Source organism: Micropterus salmoides, unplaced genomic scaffold (assembly GCF_014851395.1).
Source record: "Micropterus salmoides isolate LMB-PRFRI ecotype aquatic unplaced genomic scaffold, ASM1485139v1 Ms_hic_scaffold_1, whole genome shotgun sequence".
Taxonomy (NCBI): domain Eukaryota; kingdom Metazoa; phylum Chordata; class Actinopteri; order Centrarchiformes; family Centrarchidae; genus Micropterus; species Micropterus salmoides.
This window is the reverse complement of record NW_024040040.1, coordinates 50,241,733-50,268,900: the sequence shown is the minus strand read 5'-3', so window position 1 is coordinate 50,268,900 and position 27,168 is coordinate 50,241,733. Positions and strand designations below refer to the sequence as shown.

Genomic DNA, 27,168 nt, shown 5'->3' with positions numbered 1-27,168 from the left:
ATAATCTCCTGGAGATATTGTTATGCAAATCTATGTGTCATCTACATAATAATGGTAACACATTTTCATGTTTTCAAGAGAAGATGATTGCACACTTAACGCCAATGATTTTATTACCAACATTTCCACCACACTTGGTCCTCGCTCTGAGAAAGTTTAGTGTTCGGTCATCTTCTTTATAGTAAGTTAACTGCTGTAATGACAAATGACAGTTATTTGCTATCTTTATGGGCCTTTAATCCTTGATAAATTACTGAAAAGTAACTAATAACTATAGATGTTGGATAAAAAGTTTAAAAGTAGCATAAATTAATGTACTCAAGAGCATCAAAATTGTACTAAAGTGTACTTGGGGACTTTCCACCAGTGGAAATAAAGAAACCAAAGATGGTGGTTTGGTCATCATCATCATTAGTGGTTATATAAAGATAGAATTTCAACCTGACATTAAAACAAAACTATAAATCACTGTTTCATTTTAACTTGTGTGCTGAGTTTGATTTTCATTAAATTTTTTGCCAAATCAAACAAATCAGAAAGAAAGCGTTCACATCAGCACTTCAATGTTCATCTGCTGGCAGAAAGCCAGGGTCACACATAAAACTGTAACTTATTGATGGTGCAGGAAACTTGATGATCAACATGTATTTACTTCCAAAACTTTATTTTAAAACTTTATGCATGATCACTGCACATGTGGAATAAATCCACTGTATGTGTCACAATGATTTCAAAATAAGGCGTCTGCAGCATGAAGAAAATACATAAAAAATATCTTCCATTGCAGAGTAAAGCCTTCAGTTCACTAAGTGCAGGGTGCCATTTAATGATTAAGTGAAGGAGTGCATCATGTTGAGTCTTTATCAAGTTGTTGATCATTATCTCGTGATTATTATTACTTAGCATGTTGTTTCCCCTCAAGTAGAACATAAAGCTACACAAGTGAAAAATAGGAACTGAAGTTTTTTGTATTGAATCCAGACTTTGTTGAGGTTTTATCATCTTCCTTATGTTTGTTACAAGCAAATCTGTTATATATGAGAAAAGACTGGTATTGGTGGTAATAAACTGCACTTCAGCGAGGTAACTTATCAACTTCCTCTGTTTAGTAATAGGTGGAAATAAACTGCAACACTCCGATGTCCCACATGGTGGAGACAAAACTGAAAAATCAAATAAAATGTGTTAATCTGCAGTTATGTTGTGATAAACAGAACTAATCAGCAGAGGCACTTTGGGTCCAGAACATCTGAATGTAATAAAGTCCAGGTCCAAGTGGAGGAGGTGGCTGAGTGTGGAGCAGAAGGAGTGTAGGAGTTTCAGTGTGTTTGCAGAGACAGAACAGCAGCACCGTTGTGATTCCTCTGTCAGTCACTGCTGGATGAAGCTCTCCTCTCCACTCTATCTCCCAGTAACATCACTCAGTTAGAGACTCTCTACACACAAGCTGATGTTGCTGCTTCAACCTCTCTGGATCATCAGGAAACAGCTGATCCTCTCTCAACACCACCACCTTTCTCATCACTCACAGTGACAGAGATCACTTCCAGCTGATGAGAGAAAAAGACAGACAGCAGAAGTCATAAATCAGTGTTCAGAGACTCCCTTCATCAGCAGAGCTGTGACAAAGATGAACTGATCAAAAGTTTAGTGTTGAAATGAGAGAACAAACACTTTAAGATCAGATTTAATGGTACGACAGTTTGATGAATGAGGACCACTGTTACTATACTATATATCTTATGACGCTGTCAGCTGGAATCCAGCTTTATTTCCTGTAGACATGAACACACCAACAGTCGTCTTCACATCAACTCAAACACAAGGTCACTACAAGCTTCTGGCTGATCTGATTGGCTGACTCTCTCTGTCTTTCTGTCCAATCCTGAAGCCTGTCACCAGGGCTGGACTAGGTGGACCATTATATTATTATCATTGACATTAACTAAATAATCATCATTATGGCATGACACACCTCCCTGCTCCCTTCCTACAGGTCCCTGGTAAGCTACTGTGTTTAGTTCAGTACTGCTGAAACCAGCATTGACTGACTCCAAACCTCTACTGACCTCAGAGTCTCCAGTCTACAGTATGGACTCTCCACAAGATCAGAGAGCAGCTTCACTCCTGAATCCTGCAGCTTGTTGTCACCCAGCTCCAGCTCTCTCAGATGGGAGGGGCTGGATTTCAGAGCTGAGGCCAGAGAAGCACAGCTGATCTCTGACAAACTGCAGTTCCACAATCTGAATAAAGAATAAATGATGTAACTTTGGAAGACAATGTTCCTGCTTGAAATCAATCAATGTTCAATAATCTGTTCAGAGCTGAAGAAGGTTTAGAAAGTAGAAAGCGTATAGAGGACTAATTTCAAATTACCATGCAAACTTGAAAATGAAAATATAATCCCACAATAACTATCATTTTCCACATATGTATGTGTTATTTAGGTAAAAATGAAAATGAAAACAAGCAATCATCCAATTTCCATTTTCATTTTCACATACTTGTGTGGGCATTCTAGGACCATATTAAAATGAAAATGGAAACAGAATTTGACATTTCATTTTCAAAGACTTAACCTGCTCTAAAGTGGGCATTATTCAAATACAGTTAATAAAACAGCTCAACCAGTATATTGCATTTACATGTCCATGTTCTTATGGTCTCTATAGGTCAAAATTAAAATGCAATTTTATAACTATATGAAAATGAAAATGAGAAGCATTTAAGATTTCCTTTTAAAAGACTTAGTCTGCTCTTTAGTGGACTTTATTCAAATGCGATGAGTGAAACAGCAACCCCAGTCCATTTAATTGCATTTACATTTATAAGCAGCTTTCCAAGGGACACAATGCAAATGAAAGTACAATCTGTCAGTCCTCTCATCAAGGCGGGTCTTCAGTTATGACATCACTTCGTCTTCAGTTGGAAGGCCACTTCAGGTTCTCATGGTTTAGTTGTGTATCTACCATTACAAAACACTAGGCTGTAACTTCACAACCAAATAAAATATATCGACCGAACAGCAGGGATGGATCTATACTGACTTCAAACTTCAAACCTGTAAGTTTTTTATGTTGGTTTTCTGTTTTTTTGCCTTTTGAACTTGGCATTAGCATGTTCTATTTTCTATATAAGTTTAACTGATAGATGAGAGTTGTATAAGCTTCTGCTTACCTTAACTTGCTTATACCTGAAAGTTGTAATACAAAGCATTCTCATTCAGAAATATACTTCACATCATTGCAATTCTAGTTTTAGTGACAATACTACAGCTCCGTTTCACTTAAGGTTATAGGCATAGTCAACAGTCAGTCTGTCTATCATCCCTTCTACATAGCTGTAACAGTTACAGCTATGAACAGAGCAAAGACATTGTTTAACTACACACTTGAAATTATATTGGACTAAACAGTAAGTGTTTCCTGGTGACAGGCCAGCAGAGGAATTTCCTGCCAGACTGACAGAAGACAACAGAGGACTCCTCACTCCTCAAGTTTAGGTTTGTATTTAGCTGTTGACCTCATGCAGTACTGCTTGTTAGCTTAGTATCTATGCCTTAACCCTCACCATAAATGTACACTGTCTTATATTTGTCTTTAGGGTAGCCTATTGCAATAGACTGGGGGCACTCTTTGCATTTGAACAAAGTCTTCTAAAGAGCATGTTAAGTCTTTGAAAATGAAATGTCAAATGCTGTTTCCATTTTCATTTTAATATGGTCCTAGAATGCCCACACAAGTATGTGAAAATGAAAATGGGAATTGGATGATTGCATTTTCATTTTTACCTAAATAACACATACATACATCCTCGATACGCTTCCATATAGAACTTTAGAAAATGGAAACTCCAAACACCCGAACCAACAGGATAAAAACTGTAAAATACAAAAAGGTAAAAAGAGCTCTCATTAATATTAATGACAACGTGCTGCTACTTCCATAAAGACGTAGTGACTTCACCTCTTAAACTCTGCAGCTCCACCAGTGGCTCCATCTATACTAACTCATGTTGTGCAGCTAAACACAAATAAAAACTCACAGAAAGTGATTTAAGATTTGAGTCAAAATCCCAAAGTTTCCAAAGATGCCAAATATGTCAGGATGGATTTAGGGAAAAAGTAAACAAACAACATCTAGTCGTAAAATCAAAGTAATCAATTTAAACTATTCAGTCAGTATAAGGAATATATAGCTTCATAACAATGTTAGAAAAAGCAAATACTGAATATAATTGTTATTGACTGACAGTTGACAGATCAATTATTTATTCACTGTATGTAATTATTATATTTTATTTAAAATCATTGAAAAGACAAGATAAAAATCAAGAGTTGAAGAGCTGTGGGTGGTGATGTCGCAATGGATGAAGATACATGCCTTTGGTGTGAGAGACCCGTTTTTTTATCCACTGTGATGTGTCCCTGAGCAAGACACTTAACCCCTAGTGTAAGTTTCATTATCCAGAGCAGATTTTTCTTGTTGTATTAAGGTTTTAAATATGTAGCAGCTCAACATTGCTCTGCCAAGAAGAGAATAGGCTTTAGCATTAAAATACTCAGTGTGGATCAGTTTAATATCAACCACAACTTTCACATCATATTTACAGTATCTCAGCACAGAAGTAAACACTGGTTTCTGACCTCAGAGTCTCCAGTCTACAGTGTGGACTCTCCAGAAAATCACACAGCAGCTTCACTCCTGAATCCTGCAGCTTGTTTCCACCTAGCCATAGCTCTCTCAGATGGGAGGGGTTGGACTTCAGAGCTGAGGCCAGAGAAGCACAGCTGATCTCTGACAAACTGCAGCGCCACAATCTGAATACAGAATAAATGCTGCAGATAAAAATCCATTTATAATCCAATAAATTGTGTTCAGGTTTAAATGAGTAGAGTGACTTTGTTATTGTGTAATTGTGGATCATCATAATGTCAGCCTTCTACAGACATCATCCAAATGTCAGCACAACTTTCATATACCTATTTATGTCAACACAGAATGAAAACATGCTGCTGATCTCAGGCCAGTCTTATTAGAGGAAAGAAAACCTTTATTTATCCTTTAAATAGCTGCATTTGGAAATATTCTTGTTGTTAGTTTTTTGTTGTTGTTCCTCTGTGTGTGTGTTGGTGTGTTTGTTTATTTATTTATTTAAAAGGGACAGCGCATATTATGAACATTTTAGTGTAAATATGTCAGATGTAGCCAAAAGGCTATTTTTTTATTATATATAGTCCCTGGCAGATCACTACATTGCAAAGATCAATTTCAAAGAAGTACAACAAACAATAGAAAGAATAATACAATACACCCACCACAATAAAATCACATATGAATGTGTACTGTAAAGTGCAAGTAAATCTGTTGTAAAGTACAAGTTATTAAGATGTGGCAAAATGCAAGGGATGCAGAGGGGTACAGCATTTATTCAAATGATCTATTAATTATTTTGCCATCCATTTTACAATAATTTTAGATATATTTGGAATAATACTTAATAGATAATAATAATAATTGTGTATGGGTTTTGTTTGGAAGGATCACTATCAAAGATCAGACATTTGTAAAGACACATTGAAGTTAAAAGGAATCGAATAAATATTTCTGCATCAGCAAGTAAACTTGATCAATTTAAAACAAATATTATTAGTTCAGAGGATCTTCAGATGTGACCATTTACCAAAAATTATAAACGTTCAATTACTTTAACAAATACCAGCAGACATATTCTACAGCTTCTGTAGTCTTTTGACTTGCATGGAAATATAAACAAAAGGACATTTACAACTTGTAAGTTGTATGAACGTGAATTAATTTAATATATAAAATCTATAAAAGTAGCAGAAAGTCAGTGAACTGACCCCAAAGTCTCCAGTCTACAGTGTGGACTCTCCAGAAAACAACAGAGTAGCTTCACTCCTGAATCCTGCAGCTTGTTGTTACCCAGTTTCAGCTCTCTCAGATGGGAGGGGTTTGACTTCAGGGCTGAGGCCAGAGAAGCACAGCTGATCTCTGACAAACTGCAGCGCCTCAACCTGAATAAAGAATGAATTATGTAACTTAAGAAGTCAATGTTCCAGCTTGAAATCATTCGGAGTTTAATAATCTGTTCAGAGCTGAAGAAGGTTTACAATGTGGAAGTGCAGAAAACAAAAATGCTTGTCTCATGTTATGTGTGTTATTGCTGCTCTCAGAGTGTTAATAAACCCACTTACTGTTTAAAACCAGCCTGTGCTCCCCAGAAAAGCACATTGTCATGCCCAGCTCCCGCAGTTAGGTTGTGTGTTCAGTCCTTTGTCTGCAACAACTTCCTGTTCTGTTGGAATTTATCATCTTATCTCTTTTCAGGTCTTCGTCTGCATTCCTGCCCTGTGTGATTACCTGTCCACGTCCTAATGTGCTCCACCAATTCCTCGTTGTCTCCCCTGTCCGATTACCCCTTTGTATCTGTGCCAGTTCGTCTTGATCCCCTGTGTCAGTGTCCTGTGAAGATTCTCAGTCATCCAGGTCATAGTTATCCAAAGAAGGTTAAAGTCAAGGGCAAATGGACTTGGTTAAAGATACTAGAAGACATTCCGTCCCTCATCCAAAGGACTTCTTCAGTTCTGACTGACTGGTAGGAAACTAAGCTATTTAACCTCAGTGGGGTCTTTGCCAGGATCGTCGATACCGCTGGTTCGTTAATGTTCCTGGCTGTTGTAACGACTGTTATGGTATACATAACTGTTTTTATGGTAGTTAGGAATACCTGAGGTCAAGACTGAACGACCATCATTGGCATCCTCATCTGAGGCCAATAGGTTACATTTGTTGAGTTTCCTGGGAAATGATGAAAGGACAGCATTGTAAGTGGGGAATAAGTGGTGGCGTAGACCCCCTCCCCTGTTCAGCGATGGCTTCTCAACCCTGGTGTAGATGGCTTCCTTGACACCTCTTTCACACCATCCATCTTCTCTGTCTAAAATATGCACCTGGTGGTCCTCAAATGAGTGTCCTCTGTCCTTCAGATGTAAGTAGACAGCAGAGTCTTGACCTGAGGAGTCGGCCCTTCTGTGTTGAGCCATCCGTTTGTGTAGTGGTTGTTTAGTTTCCCCAATATACAGGTCTGTGCATTCCTCACTGCATTGGACCGCATACACTAGATTGCTTTTGTGCGGTCTTTGGGGTGTACCAGCATCTGTCTTAGCGTGTTCTTGGGTTTAAACACAGGGATGTTGTGTTTGTTGAAAATCCTCCTGAGTTTCTCTGATACTCCAGACACATATGGAATCACAATGTTGTTGCGTTTGATCTTCTTTTCCTCCTCCCCTGTAGTTTTGTTCTTCCTGGATTTTGTGGCTGTTTTTACAAAGGTCCATTTAGGGTATCCACAGGCTGTAAGTGCCCCCTTCAGGTGTTTTTGTTCCTTCTCTCTGGCTTGGGCGCTTGTTGGTATGTTTTCCGCTCTGTGGTGCAGTGTTCTCATGACCCCTAGCTTGTGCTCCAGTGGGTGGTGGGAATCGAAGAGTAAGTATTGGTCTGTGTGTGTGGGTTTTCTGTAAACACCAATTTGCAGGCTCCTGTCCCTTTTCAATGTGTACAGCGCAATCCAAGAACCAAACTGTTGTTGTGGACCTCTTCTTGTGTGAAATTGATGTTGCTGTCCACAGGCGTCGTCCACATATCTGTACCAGAGCCTCGCTGCTGTTCTTTCTGAAAGGAGGCTTTGGTCTCCACTTCTTCCATGTACATGTTCACCACATATATATACCGGTGAGCCCATGGCACAGCCATGCTTCTGTCTGTAGAATCCACCGTTGTACTGGAAATAGGTGGTGTTTAGACAGAGTAATTTGCAGATCTGGTCAGGGCTGAGGCTAGTTCTGTAGTCCAGGGTGTGGTCTTGTGATATCTGTTTCCTTACGGTTTCTACTGCTTCTATGGTGGGGATACAGGTGAACAAAGAAGTCACATCATAGGATACCATGGTTTCATCTGGGATAAGTTTCAGTCCTCGTTTTGGATGTGGTGTGGTGTGTTTCCCACCAAGGGAGCTAAGATGGTAGAAATGTCTTTGGCAAGTTGTAGGTGACCGAGTTAATGCTGCTAATGCTCCTGATAATCGGCCTGAGTGGGGCTCCTTCTTTGTGTATCTTGGCTAGTCCATATATGCATGGAATGGCTTCTCCAGGATACAAACTGTAATATTGTTCACGGGAGATGGTGTTGTCTTTCTGTAGCTGTTGTAGATATTCTATGGCCTTTTTCTTGTATCCGCTGGTTGGGTCTCGCCTCAGTGTCTCATATGTGTTTGTGTCCATTAGTAGTGTGTTGACTTTGTTCTGGTAATCTGCTGTGTTAAGGACTACCGTGCATCTTCCTTTGTCAGCAGGTAGAATAATGATGTTTTGATCCTTGCTCAATGATGTCACAGCCTTCCTTTCTTGGATGGTGAGGTTGGAAGGGGGAGCCTTCGCATTAGAAAGGGCTGCAGATACCTTTAGTCTGAGTTGTTCCGCTTCTGCTTCTGTTAATTTGTTTTTCCTAATGGCCGATTCTGTTGCTGTTATGGGGTCCACTATAGGTAGCTGCTGTGGTGCAAGTTTAATCCTTTGGCCAGAACGTCTTTCTCTGGTTGGGTGAGTTCCCTATCTTTCCACGGATCTTATCCAGGACATCCTCCATATGCAGCTCAAACACGGCATGACAATAAGTGGGTCTGACAGAGGCTTGTTTACAAAGCTTGCCCAGAAATAGAAGTATCCTTTTCCTTGCATCTGTGTTTTTATAGAGGTGGTGCTTTACCCCACCCTTGGTGAAACACTAGTAACAGAGTGTCCATAAATGACACTAAAAAAGGTTTTTCTGTTTGTTTGGCTGTGAAGTGCTGTGAAAACCCCCCACTGATAATGCTGGGAAAGACCTGATTTTTATAAACTGCATCCACAAAATTCAAGAGCAGAATACATGAACTGACCTCAGAGTCTCCAGTCTACAGTTAGGACTCTCCAGTCCAATAGCCAGCAGCTTCACCCCTGAATCCTTCAGGTTGTTGAAGCTCAGGTCCAGCTCTCTCAGATGTGATGGGTTGGACTTCAGAGCTGAGGCCACGACTTCACAGAGACTCTCTGTGATTCCACAGGCAGAAAGTCTGTGATGACAAGAATTTAAAACTAAAAGTATAATAAAATCTAACACTGTATTGTAAAAATAGACAGCAATTTCATCACAAAGAAAAATAACACAAGCTGATGTAACTCAGCTCAGCTATTATTACGTTACTCCATCTGCTTTTTATCTCCCATGAAATTAATTTAATGACTCTTTTATGACACCTAATAATATAACTAATATTAAAGATATTTTTATTTACATTTTCTGGGGTAAAGTGGAGTTCAATTGTTAAACAATAAAATTTCTTCTCTGAGCTTGGTGATGACACAAACTCTTAAGTCCCCAAGTTTCCCTGCTGGATTAAAATAGTTAGTTATTAATAGATAATTACTATAAAACATTTATAGTGTTCGAGTGTTACATTGTGCATGTGTGTAAAGTGTGTTTCTTTACTTGCTTTACGTTGCTTTACAGTTTTTGTAATTGCATCTGGACTTACTGAGCCTTTCTGCAGTTCCTCACAGCTGGAATCAGTCTCTGTCGTCCCTCCACTGATGTGTTGTACTTCTCCAGGTCCAACTCATCCAGAACCTCCTCTGACATCTGCAGCATGTAGGCCAGAGCTGAGCAGTGGACCACAGACAGTTTCGTCTCTGATCTGTTCCCCGACTTCAGGAACTCTTGGATATCCTGATGTACTGAGTGGTCGTTCATCTCCATCAGACAGTGGAAGATGTTGATGCTTCTGTCAGGAGAGGTTTTTGTGTTCATCTTTTTCAGGTTGTTGATGGCTCTCTGGATGATTTTTGTGCTGCTATCTGTCCGACCCAGCAGGCCTCCTAAGAGTCTCTGGTTTGACTCTAGAGAGAGGCCATGAAGGAAGCGAACAAACAGGTCCAGGTGGCCATTGTTACTTTCAAGGGATTTCATCATTGCTCCCATCAGGAAGACATCCAAGGTTGAATCAACATGTTGCTTTTCCAGGAAGTCCTCCAGTACCTCTGTGTTGCTGCTGGTGTAACAGTGGAACATGTAGACTGCAGCCAGAAACTCCTGAATGCTCAGATGAACAAAGCAGTAGACTGTTTTCTGGAAGATCACACTCTCTCTTTTGAAGATCTCTGTACAAATTCCTGAGTACACCGAAGCCTCTGCGACATCAAGACCACACTGCTCCAGGTCTTCTTGGTAGAACATGATGTTTCCTTTCTCCAGTTGTTCAAACGCCAGCCTCCCCAGCTTCAGAAGAACTTTCCTGTCAGCCTCCATCAGCTCCTGTGGACTCGTCTCATGTCCCTCATCATACTTCTGCTTCTTCCTCTTTGTCTGAACCAGCAGGAAGTGTGAGTACAGGTCAGTCAGGGTCTTGGGCAGCTCTCCTCTCTGGTCTGTAGTCAACATGTGCTCCAGAACTGTAGCAGTGATCCAGCAGAAGACTGGGATTAGACACATGATGTGGAGGCTCCTGGATGTCTTGATGTGTGAGATCATTCTGCTGGACAGCTCTTCATCACTGACTCTCCTCCTGAAGTACTCCTCCTTCTGAACATCAGTGAAGCCTCGTACTTCTGTTACCCTGTCAACACATGAAGGAGGGATCTGATTGGCTGCTGCAGGTCTGGAAGTTATCCAGACGAGAGCCGAGGGAAGCAGATTTCCCTTGATGAGGTTTGTCAACAGCACGTTGACTGATGACTTCTGTGTGACATCAGACACAACCTCATTGTTGTGAAAATCCAATGAAAGTCTGCTTTCATCCAGGCCGTCAAAGATGAACAACAGTTTCCAGACAGCGAGCTTCTCTGCTGTGACCTTCTGTAATGTTGGATGGAAAACATGGAGCAGCGTGAGAAGACTGTACTGCTCATCTTTGATCAAGTTCAGCTCCCTGAAGGAGAGCAGAACCAGCAGACTGACATCTTGGTTTTCCGAGCCCTCTGCCCAGTCCAGAGTGAACTTCTGCACCGAGAAGGTTTTTCCGACGCCAGCGACGCCGTTGGTCAGAACCACTCTGATGTGTCTCTGTTGGCCAGGTAAGGCTTTAAAGATGTTGTGGCACTTGATTGGAGTTTCATGGAGTGTCTTCTTCTTGGAAGCTGTCTCAAGCTGCCTCACCTCGTGTTGGGTATTAACCTCTTCACTCTGTCCCTCTGTGATGTAGAGCTCAGTGTAGATCCTGTTGAGGAGGGTTCCACTTCCTGTTTCATCACTTCCTTCAGTCACACATTCACATCTTCTCCTCTGACTTATCTTATGTTCTTCTAAAACCTCCTGCAGACCAGCACTCACTAAAACGAGAAAAAACGTTTGAGACAACAAAATAAAGAAAATTTACGTTTGATGATTGACAGAAAGTAGAGGAGAGAGGAGCTCAGTGCATCATAGGAAATCCCCCAGCAGTCTAGGCCTATAGCAGCATAACTAAGGGATGGTTCAGGACTCACCTGAGCCAGCCCTAACTAAAAGCTTTATCAAAGAGGAAAGTCTTAAGCCTACTCTTAAATGTCGAGATGGTGTCTGCCTCCTGAACCCAAACTGGAACCTGGTTCCACAGGATAGGAGCTTGATAGCTGAACGCTCTGGCTCCTAGTCTACTTTTGGAGACTCTAGGAACCACAAGTAACCCTGCATTCTGGGAGCGCAGTGCTCTGGTGGGGTAGTAAGGAACTATGAGCTCTTTAAGATAAGATGATGCCTGACCATTAAGAGCTTTGTAGCTAAGAAGAATGATTTTAAATTCTATTCTGGATTTTACTGGAAGTCAATGCAAAGAAGCTAAGACAGGAGAAATATGATCTCTTTTCCTGGTTCCTGTCAGAAAACGTGCTGCAGCATTCTGGATCAGCTGAAGAGTCTTAATGGACTTTTTCGAGCAGCCTGATAAAAAGGAATTGCAGTAATCCAGCCTAGAAGTAACAAATGCATGGACTAGTTTTTCTGCATCATTTTTAGACAGGATGTTCCTGATATTTGCAATATTGCGTAGGTGAAAAAAGGTGGTCATTGAAATTTGCTTAATGTGAGACTTAAACGACATGTCCTGATCAAAGATAACGACGAGATTCCTCACAGCGGTGCTGGAGGCCAGGGCGATGCCATCAAGGGAAACTATATCTTTAGATTATGCGTCACGGAAGTGCTTAGGCCCCATAACAATAACTTCAGTTTTATCTGAGTTTAACATTAGAAAATTACAGGTCATCCAGGTTTTAACACCCTGAAGGCACTTTTGAAGTTTAGCTAACTGATGAGTTTCATCTGGCTTGATCGATAGATATAACTGAGTATCATCTGCATAACAATGAAAGTTTATGTAATATTTCCTGATAATATTGCCTAAGGGAAGCATATATAAAGTGAAGAGGATTGGTCTGAGGACAGATCCTTGTGGAACTCCATGACTAACTTTGGCACGCATGGAGGACTCATCGTTAACATGTACAAACTGAAATCGATCTGATAAATAGGACTTAAACAAGCTTAGAGCGGTTCCTTTAATGCCAATGAAATGTTCCTGTCTCTGCAATAGGATCTGATGGTCAATGGTATCAAATGCAGCACTAAGATCTAATAAAACCAGTACAGAGACAAGTCCTTTGTCTGATGCAATAAGGAGTTCCTTAGTAATTTATCACCAGTTCTGTCTCTGTGCTATGATGAGCTCTAAATCCTGACTGAAAATCCTCAAATAAACTATTGCTCTGTAGAAAGTCACACAGCTATTTAGCAACTGCTTTCTCCAGAACCTTAGACAGAAATGGAAGGTTAGATATAGGTCTATAGTTGGCTAAAACATCCGGATCAAGTTTGGGCTTTTTCAGAAGAGGTTTAATTCCAGCTACTTTAAAGTACTGTAGTACATAGCCTGTTGATAGAGATAGATTGATCAGATCTAGTATAGAAGTGCTGACAAAGGGTAAAACATCTTTAAGCAACCTAGTCGGGCAGACTAGGTTGCCCGACTAGGTTTGGGGATTGGGGGCTTTGGGGATTTAGGATTGGGAATTTGGGGATTGAGGATTGAGTTATGTATGCAAATGAGGAGGCGTGCCCCAAAGGCTGCAGGTAGGGTTTGGAAGGGCTGAGGCGCAGAGGCACTTTATGGACTGCAGGGGGAGCTTTGACAGCCAGCACACTGCCATGAAAGCAAGCAGAGGAAGTGAGCAGGTTTGGAGGGAGGACTATCATTTATAATACCATAACTAAAAGTGTGCAGCATTTCTGTCCATGTGACCTCACACACAAAGTCAACAGTGAAAGGAATGCTATCCATCTGATGAGAAAGCAGCGGACAGTACAGCAGGTAAGATATGATAACATTACCAAGTTAGTCTATGAAGATTCTCAGTCATCCAGGTCATAGTTATCCAACAAAGGTTAAAATGAAGGGCAACTGGACTTGGTTGAAGCTACTGGAAGACGTTTCGTCCCTTATCCAAAGGACTTCTTCAGTTCTGACTGACTGGCAGGGAAACTCAGCTATTTAACCTCAGTGGGATCGTTATCCCGGGTCATCGATACCGCTGGTTCGTTAGTGTTCCTTGTTGCTGTGACGACAGTCGTTACAGTCGTTAAGACTACCTGTGGCCAAGACTGAACGACCATCGTTGGTATCTTCACCTGAGGCCAATAGGTTACGTTTGTTGAGTTTCCTGGGAAGTGATGAAAGGACAGCATTGTAAGTGGGGGATAAGTGGTGGCGTAGACCCCCTCCCCTGTTCAATGACGGCTTCTCAACCCTGGTGTAGATGGCTTCCTTGACACCTCTTTCACACCATCCATCTTCTCTGTCTAAAATGTGCACCTGGTGGTCCTCAAACGAGTGTCCTCTGTCCTTCAGATGTAAGTAGACAGCAGAGTCTTGACCTGAGGAGTTGGCCCTTCTGTGTTGAGCCATGCGTTTGTGTAGTGGTTGTTTAGTCTCCCCAATATACAGGTCTGTGCATTCCTCACTGCATTGGACCGCATACACTAGATTGCTTTTCTTGTGTTTGGGTGTGCGGTCTTTGGGGTGTACCAGCATCTGTCTTAGTGTGTTCTTGGGTTTAAAAAACACAGGGATGTTATGTTTGTTAAAAATCCTCCTGAGTTTCTCTGATACTCCAGACACGTATGGAATCACAATGCTAACGAACCAGCGGTATCGATGACCTGGGATAACGATCCCACTGAGGTTAAATAGCTGAGTTTCCCTGCCAGTCAGTCAGAACTGAAGAAGTCCTTTGGATAAGGGACGAAACGTCTTCCAGTAGCTTCAACCAAGTCCAGTTGCCCTTCATTTTAACCTTTGTTGGATAATTACCAAGTTAGCTATATTAGGCTAACTGTTGCTGACATGCATGAGTTACGTTACTGTTGCAGGTTTTAAATGTGGCTATTAACCTCATTGTGGGCTGTGTGTATAAACTGTAAAGATAAGGTGTAGAAGCTGTGTTTATGGGTAATAGCACCATGCTGGGTAGGTGACAGGTGTGTGTTTACAGTGTTTGTGTGCTATGAAAAACATAACAGCGCAGCCATAAAGTCTTAGCCGGCAGACCTTGTATGGTGTTATTACTACTCACATATGGTTGTAACGTTTAAGCCTGATAGACATCCGCTAATCAGAAACAGAGGACACTACCTGCATCACTGCCGATATCATTTGACCAGGGAGTGAATGGTGATTAATGCGATTGTCATGGCCACATGGACAGAAATGCTGTACACTTTTAGTTATTTGTGTTGTGTCGTTCAATGAACATTGAGGGCGCCTCAGCCCTTCCAAACCCTCTCTGCAGCCTTTGGGTCACGCCTCCTCATTTGCATACACAACTCAATCCTCAATCTCCAAATCCCCATTCCTAAATCCCCAAATTCCCAATCCTAAATCCCCAAATCCCCAATCCCCAAATCCCAAATCCTAAATGTATAGATGACTAAATCCCCAATCCTAAATACAAAATGCCTTCTCCTAAATACCAAATCCCCAATCCTAAATGGCTAAATGACTAAATGCCCAATCCTAAATACCAAATTCATTTTCGACTTTTAGTTTTTGATTTCGACTTTTAGTTTCGGATTTCGACTTTTTGTTTTAGACTTTTAGTTTTAGTTCTGACCAAATAATCCCTCCATAACACACAAAGTCCCATTTGCTACAAAACCAACTATGGTGGGGTGAACAGAGAGAGAATTCCAAAAACAGAGCTTTGGATTTGTTCAACCTACCCAAGTTGTCCCACACTACACCGCTCCTCCTGTGTAGCGTGCACCCCCGCACTGCTTCCTGGTGACTTGAATCCGATTCAAGACACTGGGACTTGCCTATCATGCTGCCAATGGCTCCGGCTCATCCTACATCCAGGACATGGTGCAACCAAACACCCCAGCCTGTCTGCTGCCTATCAGCTTGCTACTCACTCACTACGAGGGGGGCCCATCTACCGCTCAACAAAATCCCAACTGTTTGCTGTCCTGGATCCAGAATAGTGGACTAAGCTCCCGACTGACATCAGGACACCAGAAAGTGTACATCCTTAATCCGTGTATGGTTCGTTCTTTAATTATTTAATTTCAAAACCAAATCGGAAATCGGAAAAACCAAGTCGTAAACAGACATTGGTTTTTGTTTTTCTGTTTTTAAAACAAAACGGAAAAATATTGATTTTTAATGTGCCTTATTAGTGTAGCTTTGTGTGTTACACTTAATAAACCTGCACCCACTTGGGCGAGGGCGGTGCCTGATTAAATGTAATTCATTTGAGCTTGAACATCAACATAGGTGGGTTTCTAGTTAGAAAAACAGGAGGCTCACCGTTCAGTTTGTAACTCACTAGCAACTGGGACAGGAACAGAAACACCTCAGAATTTGCCTAAGAATCCTCAGGTTTTTAATATTTCTTCAGTATCAAATTAATTCAGTGATAGTTATGAGTACATCCAATGGTACACAGCAAACATGAACTGTTATTAGTTAAATTGGCAAGCTGTATATTAACGAATCATACACGTATTAAAAGGTTCGGGTAATTTTTTTTCAGCTTCTACAGTGCTTCCACCTGATCTTTATTTTCTTCACGAGATGGAAGAATTTAGAAAGTTTGTAAGCATGTGCATTAAGCACATGGATTAGGCTATGCATAAAACAGGAGCATCAAACTTCATCCAGCCAGGGGGAACGACCACTGACTGTCCAGTGCGCTGGTTCCACTGGCAACACAACACATATTAGGTCTAGCAGTTAGGGAGCGGGGGGCTGGAGTGTACAGGGCGAGGGAGAGGAGGGCACGGGAGCGACCTGGTGTGCTGCGTACGGTCAGTGATCATTCTCTCTGGTTGAATGAAACCCAACGCAGACAGCTGTTGCAAACAACAGGCGCATGTGTACAGCAGCCAGTTAGTTTGAAAACCAGTAGGGATACAACACCGGTCATAGATAGAACAAAATGCAGCTGCTTTGTTTTTCCATTTTGGTTTTAAAACAGAAAAAACGAAAACAGATTTTTGTTTTTTTGTTTTCTGTTTATCCGTTTTGGTTTTAAAACAGAAAAACCAAAAAACTACTTGTCTTCTTTTGTCTTTTCCGATTTGGTTTTGAAACGAAATAACCAAAGAACAAATCATACACAGATTATCCTTCAGCCTGAAAACCTGGGCTAAATGCAGCACTTGAAGCTGTTAATCTTACTTCATGAAGTAATGTGCTTGTATGAATCTTAGGTTTTACCCACATTGTTGAATGCACTTATTGTAAGTCTAAAAAACATTTTTAAGATTTGCAGTCTTACTTTGTACAGAGCTGCTCTGACTGGCTGTCTGCAGTCCAGCTCTTGTTCTGGATCTTTCTCCACACCGGGGACAGGAAGAGTTTTCTGGTGAAGCAGACTGGTCCCAGTATGAGGTGATGCACTGTGTGCAGAACCAGTGTCCACAGCTGGTAGAGACTGGATCCTTCAGGACGTCCTGACACAAAGCACAGCAGGACGGCTGCTCCTCCACAGAAACATGACTCCTCTTCTTCTCTCTGTGAAATAATTTAATCAGAACTAAAATGATTTGTTGCTTGTTGTTAATATCCAGATTTGTCCAACACAGTGTTGAAGCTCAGATGGCCACAATTCAGCTTGAATTCAGCTTTAAGTCTGCAATGAAAATGATTGTCCCTTTTGTTCCTTCAACTCTCCTGCTCATAAACACATCTGACTGTCTGATATTTGTTCTTCATCTTTAGGAACAATATATGGTGGAGAGAATCTGAGCTCAAAGGTCCAATAATTGGTAAGTGGACATTTGAGTTTCAGTTTTCTTCACTATATTTGACATAAGTAGTCAGTTAAAAGTCAAACCATCAACACACAGAATCAAGGTGAGCAAAGCTTCTCTACAAATGGAACATCATAACAGCTGATCTGAGGAAGAGCTTAACAACTTAATACTTTGAGGACAAATTGTATTGAATTATACATTTGAAGCAGATTCTTTTAGCTTTGTAATAGTTGTAAATCTTTACAGTAACTTCAACATGAGAGCAAAAATATCTGAATATTTAAGTTTAAATTCTGAAATGGAGGTTCTAAGGTGTTTCGCTAAATAAATAAATATAGTAAATAAATGAATTTACTCTTCAGTAAAAAAATACTGAAAACTGTATGAGGATCCTTGATCCTTCATAGAAAGACAGTTACAGCAGACTCTGCTCTCTGTTTGTGTGATTTTATTCATATCATATGAACACATTCTTGTCAAGAGTCAGCTAAGTGCAGTGGCAGAGAGCACAGGTGTGGGCCCAAATGTAGACTAAACGTGAGGTGGTTGCAGTTCAAAAATTTACGTAAACAAACTAAACAGGCTTACTTAATAGTCCAAACCAAGGAAACTCCAAACCAAAATATTATCCACATGTTAATCCAGAACCACTGTCTGTACCACAAGCGAGTTCAACATACCCAGGATATGTTTTTGTTATCTGGCTAACAATTGGGATCGGGATAAGCGGTCCCACAAAGCAGGTTATCAACTCAGGGTTTCCCAATCCAACCGTGAGCGCATTCACATAAAACAGGCCGTGTTAGCCACAAATGACCAGTCGCAGACATGAACAAGTCCACTGTCAGTGACGGGGTGGTGATGGCGCAATGGATAAGATCCCTCCCTTTGGTGTGAGAGACCCGGGTTGAATCCCCCACTGTGACCCATCCACCATTCTGTCCCTAAGCAAGACACTTCACCCCTAGCAGGGCGTCATATTTTACAAACGAAGAGCAAACTGTAACACTACAAAAATACATTGTCTGCAAAACAATGTGTGTGCCATTTTACGCCAACTGTCACAGGTAAAATCAGCGTGTGTGGGATATAAATAGCCATGAAAGTCCGACACTAAGGTGGTGGCGGGGTGTTCGGGTGGATAGTGGATGTACTTTACTGCTAACCTTATCCATCATTAATTAAATATGCATGTTATACATGCATCTTTATACATTTTAACTGTTTTAAATTCTTCAGACTATATAATGCTTCAATATAATGTTGGATTTATTTTTAAATGTTTTATTTGTGAATGCAATATTTTTTAAATGATGATAATAAAGAGGTTCAAATATTTAGGCTTGAATTTCAATCTTTTCATAAAAGAATATATTTATTTTTCGTAAATATCTAAAGTCATGTTGTTATAGAAATATTCAACACAAACACAAAATTAATGACTAATGCTTTCAGTTTCGTTATTGCAAAAAAAGTGTGGAAGTAGTTTTGGAAAGGCCCACAGTGAAACAGGACAGAGTGGAACAGCAAGGCAAACTAGGTAACTAGAACAGAAGAGAACAGAATAAAGAATAAACCAAAATGACCAAAAACACAAGTAGACACAGATCCATAAACAAAAGTACAAAACCCAGATAGAGGTAATAAACTAATGTCGAACAGACAAAACTAAAATTAACTAACAGAACAAGAACAAAGCTAAAGGTGAACACCAGACACTGGCGATAACAAAATAATACAATACTCAAGGACGGTCCAGACAAAAACAACTAAAGACAAGGAATGAGAGAAACAGAGGCAAATAGACACATTTGCAAAACAATTGCAAAAACAAGAAACACACAGGGAAAAAAGATACAACTCAAACAACTCAAAACTATGACAGACTAAACACAGAAAAACATGAACACAAAACCAGTCTTCACAATTCTCTAATGAAAGCCGTTTAGAACACAAAGTGCTATTACTGTTATTAATAATTAGGAGGTTTAAAAGTTAGTATTAGTCCTCTTATATGAAATTACAGCTTCTCTATGTGACTGAACACTGTCACAGATCTCACCAATGATTTCTTTGTTTAAAGTAGTGTTACTTTCGTCAGACGAAATCAATAACTTTTTTTCCCTGACTACAACGAGATGCTGATGAGACAGCGATAATTAAACAATGACAGTGACTATCTTAACATTCAGTACTGTTGACGAAAAATGACAACACTAAAATGTAATACATAAAATAAAAACGTTTGATAAAATCTCTCTTTCTTTTTGTCAGTACAAAATCAGAGACAAAATATTACTATTATTACTTATTATAATCTGAGCTTCGTGGGGGTCTTATATACTAACGTTACAAGCGGAGAGAATAAATAAATAAATAATAAGGAGAGAGAGAGAGAAATCATTGCTTATTACGTGATTGAACATTTTCCTCTCTCACACACACGCACAATTGCACAAACACACCCTTTATCGTAGGTATAATATTAAAGTGTTATTATTTTACCACTGCTGGCCGCAAGCACACAGTAGCAAGCATATTATTATATGTAGCGCTGTACTTATTGGAGGATGCATCAAAAAGCCAATAATACTAAACAACAAAGCAGCAGTCAATACATAGTCTAATCCAGTAGGTTACAATACAACTGAGTTGAACATGTCATGGCCTCAACCTGTTAAGTCTAAACTGTGCGCACAATAGTGGCTCATAGTGGAGAAGTGCAGCCGGCCATCCTGTCAGTTATGCAGTGCGCAGTGTAGTTCATTAGGAAAGTAGGCCTATGTTAATTTAAGTCTGTTTATGTTTTTAATGTAAATAATAGTTGGTACTAATTACAATGAAAAATACATTATTTGTGATTCAGTATATTGGTTGTTGATAAATGAATTAGTGAACCCCACAGATGCATGATTTTACTACTTTCATGGGAGCTCAGACCCTCCTTATGGGAGCTGAACTCCCACTGGCTCCCACGCAACTCAAACCCTTATTACTGGCCATATTTTCTCCCTCTAAATTTTCACTTGAACAGTGTTCTTCTTGTGCTTTGCATGCTGGCCGGCCACGCGACGCCTGGTGTGTGAGGAAAACGTTACTGTACTGTGGAGGATGCGAACTCTGGTGATGAACACAACATGTTGGGGAGAAAGAGGCGCTTAGATATTTGGTCCTATTTCAAATACAGTGAGGCGGACAAAGAAACAGAGTGCCTAATTGTATTGGACGGCAAGCAATGTGGTTATAAGATTTTTGCTGCCATAAACTACATCTCCCACAATGCATGTCGATTTTGTAACCCGTGAAGTGACGGCATCCCGCCACTAGATTGCGTTGTTTCCACACCCACTACAGTAGTGGAGATGAGAAATGTATACAAATCCCTAAATGTCCAAGACGAGAAAAACTGATAAAGAAGGAAGGCAATTTCATGAATGGTGGGAAAGTGAATATATGTTTGTGCTTCAAGGCTAGGCCTATGTCTTTTGTGTTATGAGGCAGTATCAGTGATGAAGGATCAATGTTAGTTAAGCCGTGCAGACTACACGACTTTCAGCGTCGGGCGATGGCCGTGCCGTTCACACTGCACAACTTGCCGTCTTGTGACGGGAGTCTTGAAGTCGTTGTGGCATTCACACTACGTGACTGATCGGTGACAGGGGGTCAAACACTACAGCTGACAGCGGCTGTGTCTCCGGACACTGGTCTCCAAACCACGTTTGGTCAAGAAATGTCAAACGGGAAATGAGGCGAACCTACAGACGAAACAGCTGTTGTTTGTTATTATAAAGATAGCAATTATAAAGACAAAGAATCTGGGTGAAAGGATGGATTAGCACACGCAGGTAGCAGGGACTGTCTGAGCTACAGAGAGTTGGAGGTAAGTCAAAAGTGTTTTGCGGTGAAAAAGTAGCTGCCTGTTCTGCCAGCAGCCTGCTCTCATTGGCTGGATATGGATGTCGAGTCGGCCGATATTTGGCATGCGAGATATCTGGCAGACATCGGTGATGTGTCAGAAATATGTCGGGGAGCCGTTTTGATGCGTTGTTGAGTAGTTCACACATAACGACTGGTGACCGCAGATCAACCGCTGATTTACTCCCGATCAAAGCCCGACGGTCGCTGAGCTCTCAAAACGGCAAATCGGGCTAAAAATTGTATAGTGTGAACTAGGCTTTAGGCTTCAGTAGCCTATATGTCTGCATTTTTCCAGGTATTCAAACTGTCTCTCATTAATTGGATGTACCCAGAGGAAAAAACTTTTTCTCAGAATAGTATTTTCTTTAACTTTTGAGAAAACCTCAATCTCAATAGTATATCTTTTTGAGATCACTCCAATCTGAATTGTTGCTCCCAAAACCCCTTAGGAGAAAAGGATGAGATGAAGTGAGATTGAGGTTTTGAGACTTGGGTAAGAGAAATGGATACTGAATTGAGATTACAACAGGAGATTGGAAGTCACAGATGAGATCTCATTATTGTATCTTTTGAGATCACTCCAATCTGAATTGTTGCTCCTAAAACCCCTTAGGAGAAAAGGATGAGATGAAGAGAGACTGAGGTATTGAGACTTAGGTAAGACAAATGGATACTGAATTGAGATTACAATAGGATAAATGAAAGTAAAAGATGAGATCTCATCATTGTATCTTTTTGAGTTCATTAACGTCTTGCTTAATGCTCCTAAAAAGCAGTCAGGAGCTCTGGGGAGATGTTCATGAGCTTGATTGTATTATAATACTGTCTGTATTTGGAGAACCGTGCTGGAGGCCCTGAGCTGGATTTGAACCCCACTCCTGTTGTTCAAAGGGCAAAAACACTGCCGCTGCACTAACTAAAATAAAAAAGTGGAAGACTTATCTTTAAATAGAGTACAATTTTCCTTTACTTAAAAGAGGAGAAATACCATATCCACATTTAAAGTCCTCAAAATTCTACTCAAGTAAAAGGTATAAAAGTATTCCATAGTGAATGTACTTAAGTATCAAAAGTAAAAGTGCTTATTCTGTATGACAGATACATGTTGTATCTCAGTTCTTGCGTGCATTCGGTCCTTATTAAATAAATCTTTAAACGTCATGTCAAAGTATTGGGTGTTCCAGTTATGCTGGCTGTGACTACCTTAACCAATTGGAAAGCATGACAGTTGAAAGTGCATTATTTTCAATGTCAAAATTTAGTTTATTTTTCTCAGTAACTTGTAACTAAGATAATTAACAATAAATACAATAAGGATTTGAAATTAAGGGGAGTAAAAGTACAAACCTCCATAAAAAGAAAATACTCAACCTCAATATTTGACGTAAGTAAAGTACTTGAGTAAAATAGTCCCTAAGTGGGGTCACTAAGACAAAACTGAGAAATATCTTGGAGCTTATTTTCTGATCCACACTCTGGAGACTGAAATTTATTTTAAGTTTTATTAACTTATTTAAGATACTGAGATCTCATCTTTTGATCAGGGTAAGACAGAGATGAGTTTTTACTCCTGAGGCCAATATGAGAAAACTGAGACATATTTGAGAAGAATCATGAGATCGTCTCATGTTCCCCGAAAAGGGTAACAAGACACTGCGTCGGTGACAACACTATGGGAACGCCTCTGGGCGTGGCAGGGCTAAACTATGAATGAAACTACTCCAATCCTATTGGTGTTACTAGAACGGTAGTGTATGACGGCATAAACGGAGGGGTATATAAGCACGCTGGCACACAGGACACATTAGCCCTTTCTATGAAGCAAGGCACTCCAGGCGGGGTGAGGTGTGGCAGACGGACGAAGTGTCTCGTTCCCCTGCGTCGGTGACGACACATTGGGAACGCCGAAACCCCGCCTGCCTCCAGCGTGCAGAACCTGACAGCCATAGATGAAGGCAAACCGTGCACAATAGGCCAGGGAAATAGTCTGAAAGATCCAGTTGCTGATGGTGTGTTTAGTGGGGAGCCCAGCCTTGGGGGACCCGAAACACACTTTCCTCCACCGGGAAGACCTCAGAGTGTAAATACTCAGTGTTCTGACAGGGCAGAGCAGATGAAGTCTCCCGTCCTCCGCCGTCACATGAGGTGGGGGATGAAATGCCTGCAGCACCGTGGACCCTGCCAGTCTGGCCGGAACCTTAGGGACATAACCTGGACAAGGGTGCAGGATGGCCCTGACCCTCCACGGGACAAACTCCAGGCATCGGGGAGAAATCAAAAGTGCCTGGAGATCCTTCACCCTCCTCAGAGAGGTGATAGCAAGGAGAAAGGATGCAGCGTCTCGACTGCTCCTGTCGTCAGGCCCGCCTCCAGGAACTGCGCCCCCTCAGGGGCCAGACCCATAGCTGCCACAGGACGGGGTGCAGGTGAAGGATCCGGCCCTCCGCCTGGGACAGTAGGTCTCTCCTCAAAGGAACCTGCCAGGGCGGGCCCTCGAGGAGCGATATTAAGTCCGAGAACAACACTTGTGCTGGCCAAAACGGAGCTACTAATAGTAGACTGACGCTGTCCTGGCGGACCCGCTCCAGGGAGCAGAGCGACTCGGCCACGTCTGCACCATGGCATCCAGCCCTAGCGGGCGAGAGGGAGAACCACAGGGGACAGTGCGCCGTCTCTCGGGACGCAAACAAGTCTACGTCTATGGGGCCGAACTCTTCGCATAATAATGCCACCACCTCGGGGTGGAGTCTCCATTCCCCAGGCCTCAGCCCCTGTCTCGACAGCAGGTCTACTCCTTGATTCTGGGTCCCAGGGATGTACATCGCACTGAGGGACAGCAGTCTCTGCTGGGACCACAGGAGGATCTGATGTGCCAGTTTGCATAACGGGCGCGAGCGCAGACCCCTGGTGATTCAGACAGGCCACCACTGCCGTATTGTTGGTTCTGACAAGGATGTGGCGACTGCGGAGGGCGGGCAGAAAAGCAGAGCTCTGAAAACAGCCAACATTTCCAGGCAATTTATGAGCAAAGAGAAATTATGCTCCTGCCAGGAGCCTCTTGCAAAGCGGCCGTCCATGGCCGCGCCCCACCCCGTGAGTGAGGCGTCTGTCGAAATAATTGTCCGGCGACATGACACTCCCAACACGGGACCCTGAGGACAGGAACCAAGGCTTCCTCCATACTTACAGGGAACGAAGGCACCTGCTCATAACCCATATCAGACGGAACGGATTTCCCCTCGGGGAGAATCCCTTGAATTTTAACCACCACTGCAGGGCTCTCATGTGCAGCAGGCCAGACGGGATTACACTGGACGCTGCCGCCATGAGACCCAACACCCTTTGAAAGTGTTTCACAGTGATGGTGCGGCCTAGCTTCACTCTGGTCACCGAGGACAAAATGGACCCGACGCGTGCAGGCGACAGGTGGGCCCGCATCGTTGTCGAGTGCCACACCACCCCTTGGAACGTAGTCCGTTGGGCGGGTGTGTCAGCACGCTCTTCTTCGCGTTGAGCCGCAGCCCCAAACGCTGAAGGTGGGCGAGGACGACATCTCGATGCTGAACCACTAACTGCCGAGACTGAGCTAAGATGAGCCAGTCGTCAATGTTTAATATGCGGATGCCCTGGAGCCTCAGCGGGGCCAGAGCTGGGAGGTTGAGCCACAGATGGCGCTCCGTAGCCACCAATGCTGCCATGGAGCAGCCAATGCTTGGTAACAAGGAGGGTTAAGTCCGTAAGCTCAGTCAGGTCCTCCTCAGAGGGACCACCCCCTAGGTCATAGTCTTGAGAAGATCGGCCTGGTACGCCTGCAAGATGGCCATAGTGTGCAGGCTTGCACCAGCTCGACCCGCTGCCATGTAGGCCTTGCCCACCAAAGCGGATGTTTCGTCCGACACAGGTTGGTGGGGAGCGCCGACATCTGAAGGAACGAAGCAAGGGTGGGAGAAAGATAGCTCGCGAGGGCTTCCTCCCCCCAAGGCATCGTTCCGTAGAAACGGACTCCTGAACGGGGAAGAGAGGAGGCGGAGTCAGCAGACGAGGAATGGGAAAAAGCCTCGGCAGTCCCGATGCCCTCGGAGATGGCCATGACCGAAGCCGCCGCACCGCCTCAGCGACTGCCGGGTGCGAGCCATGGGGAGAGCACATCCAGCCGTCTTCGGAAAAAAGAGCCGCACAGGACCTCAGCACCCTCAGGGGCAGGGCCTCGCAATGTCTGCAAGCAGCCCCCTCGAGAGCTGCCTGGGCATGCGGCATCCCCAGAAGGAAACACACAGGGCATGAGTGTCCCCAGCCATAATGTAGCGCGGGCATGGAAAGACACACTGCCTGAACTGCTCACCAGCCATCTCCTCTGCTTCTCCTTCCAGGTAACTAGATCTTCTTGTGGTAGCTTTCTTCTGAGTAGTCTCAAACATGCCAGAGTGCCTGCTGAATAGAAAGAAAGCTAATGTGTCCGGTGTGCCGGTGTGCTTATATACGCCTCCAGTTACGCCATCACATGCTACCGTTCTAGCAACGCCAATAGGATTGGAGTTTCATTCATGATTTCAGCCCTGCCACGCTCAGAGGCGTTCCCATAGTGTCGTCACTGACGCAGTTTGAGTTCCCTCGAAGGGGAACTCTTGTGACTGTGTGAGGAGCAAGGCTTAGAATTGAGTTTTGAGTCGACCTCAGTTGTCTGACTGATCCACCAATAGGCGATAAGTTCACCCCTTGAGACACAGCCCCTCCTCATTTCAATAATGAGGCAGTAATGCATAGAGAAAAAGAGAGCAGACAGAAATATATTCCCATTGTGGAAATAAATAGGGTAGAAATGCAAAAGAAGAATAAAACAAACAAAAACATTAAAACACACACTTAAATGAATACATTTAAAAAATAAGTAAGTAATAAATAAAGTAGTCGATTAGTAGTAGTAGATTATAACGTACAATAAATAAATAAGGTAATTATTACAACGGTGAATAAATAAAGAAGCTAATTAAACAAGATATATACATTTATGTCTCATTGTATAATTTAATTACTGCCTACATTTATTTATCTACTTTATTTTTTGTGCATTTAATCGGATGCTTATTTATTTATTTAGCAGTTATTTATTTCTGTATTTATTTCCCTTTATGTCAGAATTGGTCCTCCATACTGGGACCCTACAATAGACTAGAAAAACCTGCGCTTAATGCAATATATTCCTTAATATGCATTTTTCCTTCCCTGATGAGGAATACTGTAAATTATTATTCATTGTGTGATTTGATATGTTGACATCTGTCTAGATAGCATATCACATAATCAAGAGCGGTGGACTGTATTTTAAAGTAGACGTGATACAAAAACTTTCTTTCATTATAAAGCCTAATGTTACTTTACAATTGGCAAAAGGCAAAACATTACCAGCAAAGAGTGAATGAGTTCAGTTCTCTTACTTTGTGTCTAAGGGTCCAGGTTCATTACTGAACTTTGGAGGAAAGTTTTTTGACCGGTCACTCTTCATAGACAGACAACTGGATACTGGAGACTCTGCTCTGTCCTCCTCTTCCTCCACACAAACTCTCATCTTCTGGACTTCAGTCGTTCTGAGAGGTAAAACAGTGACACTGACTGTGAGCTCAGAGCACAAGAATCAAGATGAACAAGTTTGTTCAAGAATCACAAACAAGACAGAGAAGAGGAAGTAACACACACACACGCTCAAGCACACACATACAGTATAGAGTTTAATAAAAGCTGTCAGAACTCCACCTGCTCACTTTTCTTGTTTTCTTGGTTACTGCAAGTTTAATGCATATTAAACATGAAGTAGAGACTTTGACAGTAAAATAATAAAAATGTTGCATTAACACCCACCCTGCCTCAGCCTTCAGTTTTCCTCCTTCTGCTCTGTCGACTCAAAATGAAG

At 42.0% G+C, this 27,168-nt stretch overlaps 1 protein-coding gene across 1 annotated transcript; it reads right to left on the bottom strand.

Annotated features, from left to right (window-relative positions):
• Positions 1-855: 855 nt before the first annotated feature.
• Positions 856-27,168, bottom strand: LOC119913164 (NLR family CARD domain-containing protein 3-like). Its single transcript, XM_038732516.1, has 9 exons — positions 27,117-27,168; positions 26,696-26,845; positions 16,865-17,100; positions 9,595-11,383; positions 8,959-9,132; positions 5,864-6,037; positions 4,646-4,819; positions 2,070-2,243; positions 856-1,550 (listed from the first exon to the last, which is right to left on the bottom strand). The coding sequence occupies exons 2-9, from the start codon at positions 26,824-26,826 to the stop codon at positions 1,541-1,543; spliced, it is 2,862 nt and encodes a 953-aa protein (XP_038588444.1). The 5' UTR covers positions 26,827-26,845; positions 27,117-27,168; the 3' UTR covers positions 856-1,540.